This window comes from Lactuca saligna, chromosome 5, assembly GCF_052625555.1.
Source record: "Lactuca saligna cultivar CGN05327 chromosome 5, ASM5262555v1, whole genome shotgun sequence".
NCBI classification, from domain to species: domain Eukaryota; kingdom Viridiplantae; phylum Streptophyta; class Magnoliopsida; order Asterales; family Asteraceae; genus Lactuca; species Lactuca saligna.
The window spans coordinates 224,515,306-224,521,272 of NC_136421.1; the positions used below are offsets into that span (position 1 = coordinate 224,515,306).

The 5,967-nt window shown below is 35.1% G+C and overlaps 1 protein-coding gene across 1 annotated transcript; it reads right to left on the minus strand.

Annotated features, from left to right (window-relative positions):
- Positions 1-620: 620 nt before the first annotated feature.
- Positions 621-3,737, minus strand: LOC145045437 (protein Brevis radix-like 3). The gene is made up of 5 exons (XM_078993763.1): positions 3,063-3,737; positions 2,595-2,968; positions 1,532-1,667; positions 1,017-1,348; positions 621-930 (listed from the first exon to the last, which is right to left on the minus strand). Exons 1-5 carry the CDS (start codon positions 3,180-3,182, stop codon positions 852-854), a joined length of 1,041 nt encoding a protein of 346 aa, XP_078849889.1. The 5' UTR covers positions 3,183-3,737; the 3' UTR covers positions 621-851.
- Between the last annotated feature and the right edge of the window lie 2,230 nt (positions 3,738-5,967).

Genomic DNA, 5,967 nt, shown 5'->3' on the forward strand with positions numbered 1-5,967 from the left:
TAGCAGTTGGATTAAGGTGGTAGCTCAACAAACGCGGAAGCAATCCAGTAATAAACTGAGGGTCAGGAGGGCATTCCAGTCTTATGTTATGGGCTCGAGCGCAATTCAGTCTTCGTGATGTGGACCCGAGGGCAAATCCTATCTTCGTGTTGCAGATCATTCTTGTAAAAAAATGCACAATGACTTCTATGTAAATTACAAGGATAATTTTGTAAATTATTTTCTACGTATAGGCCAAACGTACCAACATACGAAAATCTTAAACATATGGATTGTAGTAACCTTTTCGGTACATCACAAAGTTATAAGGATTAAATCGGCAAATATTCAAAACCTTTGTGGCAAAAATCTGAAATATTAAAATGCGTAGGGACTAAATCTTCCATTATTGAAAACTTTCATGGTAAAAACCTCAAACGTTAAAGTTATGCGGTAAAAACCTCAAATACAAAAATTACGTGGCATAATCTTTAAATGCTAAAGTTTACTATTCATTTGATAGCCTCGTTTGATTATTATTATTATTTTTTGGTTTAGCCACATAACTAAAACTTTGAAAACCATTCATCCAACTCTACACATTTGATATTTTCTCGATTATTAAAAAGAAAGAACACTCATTTACAAAATCCTGTTTCAATAAGATTCAACTATACCAATTACCAGGCAATCCTACCATCGAAAACAAATTCACCAATCTCACTTTTTTGGAATGTTATAAAGCTAAAACCCAAAATAGTAAGTAAGTTTCATAGTCTACCTTCAATTTCAAACACATAATTAATTCCCTATGACTTCCAAATAAATAACAAGAACCAAAAAAAAAAAGCACCTAAAATCCCATTTTATCATCACAAATACTGTTCTTGAATCCTGCCTCTGTTTTGCTCCCACCACATCCTCGCATTCATTTCTCCAAACTTTTCTCGACTGCAAAACCAAACCAACATTATATATAAATATATAACCCAACATCTCTCATCCAACCAAATAAAAAATATAATATTTATTTTTACCTGAAGCGGACACGCCTGAGCTCACGGTTGCCACCTGGCAGTGCTCTGATGGTAATGTAGACACCTGGCTCATCCTGTTCCACCCATTCGGTTTCCAAATCACTGGCGTTGCTGATAGAAAGGTCTCCTGAGTGGTCAGTGGAACTACTCCTAGCAGAAGCTAAGGATGATGTTTCAGTTTTGGCCCCACTTATGCTTGATAATGCAGGTGTCGATACATCTGCAGGCCCATTAGAATTAGATTCATGTTTTTGGTAGAAATGACGAGGTGGTGGTTCTTTGCTAAGTGGTGGTGTCACTGGGCTGTTTTCTAATGACTCCATTTTTGAGCCCTGTGGAAAACAAAATACTCGTGTGGTTAACTTTAATATCCCTTTTGTTAAATTGGTAGACCTTTTTTTGCCTTCTTTATGGATAAAAAATCTTAAAATAGCACAAAGATCAAAACATGGTATTTGAAGGAATCTCAAATTCCAATTGGAATTTGAGTTCCTAAAAGGGGTTGAAGATTTAACCTCATCTTCGGATTTTGGAGGAGCAGGTAGTGGAACTCCTTGATGATTGAAGCGTTGAACATTGTATAACTCCATAACTTTCTCACAGTTTTCAGCCCACCACCTTTGAGCTTGCCTTTTGTTGAACATTTCACGGCTTTATATATATACATACATGTAATTACATTAAAATGTCACTTTCTCAATAATTAAATTAATATAGCAAGCAAAATAACAGGAATATGAAAAGACCCCACTGGATTATTTTGGGCCATATAAAAAAATCAATTATGTTCAACTGCAGGAATGGAGGGGTCCCCTAAGTTTATCACCAGCATAAAGAGTCACAATCGTTGTCTAAGAATGACCAAATGTATATACATATAACAACAGACAATTTGGGTCTCCAACATAAACTTCATACGCATGGTGGTGTCATGCTTTTAAAAGCTTTAAAAAGGTGGTATTGCTTCACCTTAGCCATCCTCCATATTCCAATGAGGGAACATAACTCAGGATAAAAAGGGACTCTCCATGTGATGCAAACAGAAGTATTTCTTCTCCAATTATTGTAGTATTAGTATTAGTATGTATGTATCAACCATGATTATATCTACTTTGTGGTGTGATCTTAAATTAATGCAGTAATGGACCCACAGACAACAGTTACATCTTTGGTTCTTTGTGAGTGTAGCATATAAGCATATAAATGGAAATTCAAAATGGCTCAAACCAACAAAACCTTAAGCTCTAAACAAAGGATGTGATGGACCCACATGACATAGAGAGTTTATTTGACTGTATCTTGCTTTTATCAAACTGATAGATTTTGTCTGCATTATAATTTGTTTTCGTTTGTGAATTGTTATGTAAGAAGAATAAGTGGTATTGCTGATGTTAACCGACACCCAATTGGGGCCACTTTCATAATTTCGGGCATTATGCAAGCTAGTGTCTGGTTCTCACATAAGAGTTGAAATTTGACGTTATTTTGGAAGTAATAGATCCCAACAGTAAACGAGCATTGCTACGATTGAAAAGAAGAATCAGAAGTTGATATTTCGATTTGAATTTGAATGCATACCTGAATCGAATACGTTTTAGATCGTTGCCACCTTGAGGTAATGAATGGAATGTGATGAGAACCCCTGGTTCGACCTGAGCAACCCATTCTTTAAGCTCGTCTTCCTCTATGAACTTAACTGATTCAATTCTGTCACTGTATGAAGCCGGAGTGCTCCCACCACTCGAAAGCCCCTTCAACCTCGCCTCCATTTCCTTTCCCCAAACCCTAGGTGTAGAATTACAAGTCCTTTGGTACCCACAGTGAAATCTATCGGATCCTGAACCAGCTTCAGAGTCCGCATAGCCATCATTAGTCCGGTTGTGATTTGATGATCCGGAGCAAGGCTTGCAGTTCTTGTATGCTCCCGATGCCTTTACCGCCATATCCTTGATCTATAAACCATTAATGACATAAATATTAATAAACTAGCATCAAACGATCAATCATTACGATTTGTTAGTAATGTGACGGAAACGTCAGCTTTACCTGAGATGTGAGAGCTTTAATGGCTGGCTTACTGCGAGGTGTAGCGCCGGTGTCATCTTCTTCCTGTTCGGGAAGAGATCCGCCGCCGAGCTGCTTCGAACAAGCAATACAAGTCAACATACTCGATTCTATTTTCCGATCCCAACTCTCGCGTTCAAATTAATCTCCGATTTAATTGAATCCAATTCGAACTCGCTACACGAGTTAAACTTCCAAATCGTACACAACGCTTCCAGTTGCAATTGCTTCCATCAACACAATTCGATCGAAGAAAAACTAAAGTTACGAAACATAGATTTGAATACACGCGGTTTGCGCGTTGTAAAATAAATGAAAAACCCGTTATAGAAACGTTAATGGCGGAGATTGACGAAGATGGAAGCAAAGAATGATGTAAAGTTGTTGAAACTCCGAATCTGTTACCGAAAACCTAAGCAGACACCACCTACGAAGAACATACACATTGTTCACTTCACTGCACCAGTTGATCGAGGGATTTGGTTGTGATAGGTGTGCATTAATTTTTCTTTCAAGGATGGAGGAGAGAGAGGGCTGTAGTCATGTGATGTGCGCCACCCTATTTTATATATTGCTGGTACCGGTGTACGAGGCGACGGCCGAACGGCGAGTAGTGCCACTGCTAGTGATACTGCTAGTAGTACTAATGCCTGCTGCTTATAGTGACTATGACCCCTTATGTACTTCCATTTCGGTATATAACAGGAAATTACAAAAATAAGTAAATAAATAAAAATAACATAAAGTCCAATGGGAAGGGTTATATTGAATTAAACAAAGTTAAGGTTTTAGGTATTTTTTGTTATTTAATTTTTGGTTTAATATTTATTGATCATTTAATTTTTTTTAAATTTTAAAATATCATCAAACTTTTGGTTTGGTACTTATTTAGTTATTTAACTTTTGGTTTGATCACATTTAATCACCTAATTTTTAAAATTGTGTTAATTTATTCACTAAACTTTTAAATTTTTTTATAAGTTTAGTGACTAAATAAGCAAAATTTTAAAAGTTAGATGATTAAATGAGCACAAATCTAAAAGTTAAGTGACCAACCCAAAAGTTAAGTGACTAAATTAGCATAAAGTCAAAAGTTTGATGATCGTTTAAAACTTAAAATAATTAAGTGATCAAATGAGTACAAAATCAAAAGTTAAATGACCAAAAATAACCTACACCCTGCATTGAAAAGTAAATTTTGATAATTAAAAAACCAAGAACCAAACCGAATAATCTATGAACGGAAAAGAGCGGTTTAGGAGAGAGAATGTTGATTTGCGGTCCTAACGATATTATCGTTGCCATCGACTGACACTAATAATGGTTAACTCAAATCATATTGATCATCGTTTAGGGTAACGTGGTGAAATTTATCATTGGATAATAGTTATTAGTAACATATAAAATATCATATAATAATTTATTTAGATAGATGAGAGTGTTAAAGATGATGTGGACAATGGAGAAAGTGATGTGGAGCTCTTCAACATCGTGCCTTTCTCACCAATAGACAAGTATCGATTCTTTCTTTTCGTAAAAGGAAATGACTTAGGTGGAGTTCGCACCCACTAATAGCTCTTCCAACCTTATTTGGTCAGATTAGGCGAGGTTTAATAGCGCATAAGATCAGCAAAATATTTGTACATACAAAAAATCATCGTACAATCATACATTGTCCGCTACCAAACTAATAACAATGATTTTCTAGTTTGCAAGCATATCTTTTAGCTAATGAAGTTGCCGAGTAGCTGAATATTCTCTTATTTTGAAGAAAAAAAAAACATCGAATTGTGTATGTTGTGTTTGTGAATCTGCCCATTAAACAAGGAAATGATACATCTAGGTTCATCTCAAAACCCTTGCGGGTTTGTGAAAGATTAATGAAAAAAGTTTCCATTAAAGGAAATTTAATAATTATAGTTTGGACTGTGCAAAATCAATGACGCGTTCATTATTAGTAGAATTGTGTGTTGGATACATGAGTTTTTTGAGAAAAAGAAAAAAAAAAAAAAAAAAAAAAAAACAATTTTAGCACTAATGAAATTGGTTATAACCTTTTTATATTAAACAAATTTTAAAATATTTTTTAAATGAGAGGACCTACACTCGATAAAATGTTAACAACTTGAAGAACTATTGAAAACTCATGAGGGTGTTTGCTTCGTGAGTTTTCGAGAGATTATGAGGGAATTAGAATTTGATTATGATGATTTCCCGTGTTTAGTTGTAAAAATATAAGAAATTAAATGCCAATAAAAGAAAATTTCTTTTTGGGAAATCTTGAATGAATTATTGACAACGTTTGAGTAATCTAATAAAACCTTCATTTTATTGGTTATGAACGTGAGTTTTCCCACTTTGCTATGCACTCAATTTTATTTTGTTCTACCATGATATTGTCTGTTGTGATATCATGTCCTATGAAGCGACTTCTCGTATTTATAATCTACACGTTGATAACTTTGAATAAGTTGTTCTTGTGTCAAAATTTCTAACGTTGTCATTTGTAAATATTGTTTGTGTTATTCTTGGCTTATAGAATATATGAGAGTATTATCAATAAATAGATGATAAAATTGTCAAAGTCTTACGTACCTACTTCGTGAGATCCATGAACACTTTTTGGTGCCTTCGTCAAACAAAACCAAAATTCAATATTTAGGATATCCTCCTTTTGTACCTTTAAATGATGATAACTTAAGTGTAATTCTAGTTTCGAGAAATTGTTACTATTCACAGTTGATCAAACAAGTTAGACTATCCGAAGTGGTATTCTGAAGACGCGTGGAGGCTGATGTGTCAACCCCCAAGACGCGTGAACATCGGCCCCACCTCCAGTGGGTTGAGTGTGGCGTCTTCATGGAGACGAGAGAGGACGTTTGATCTG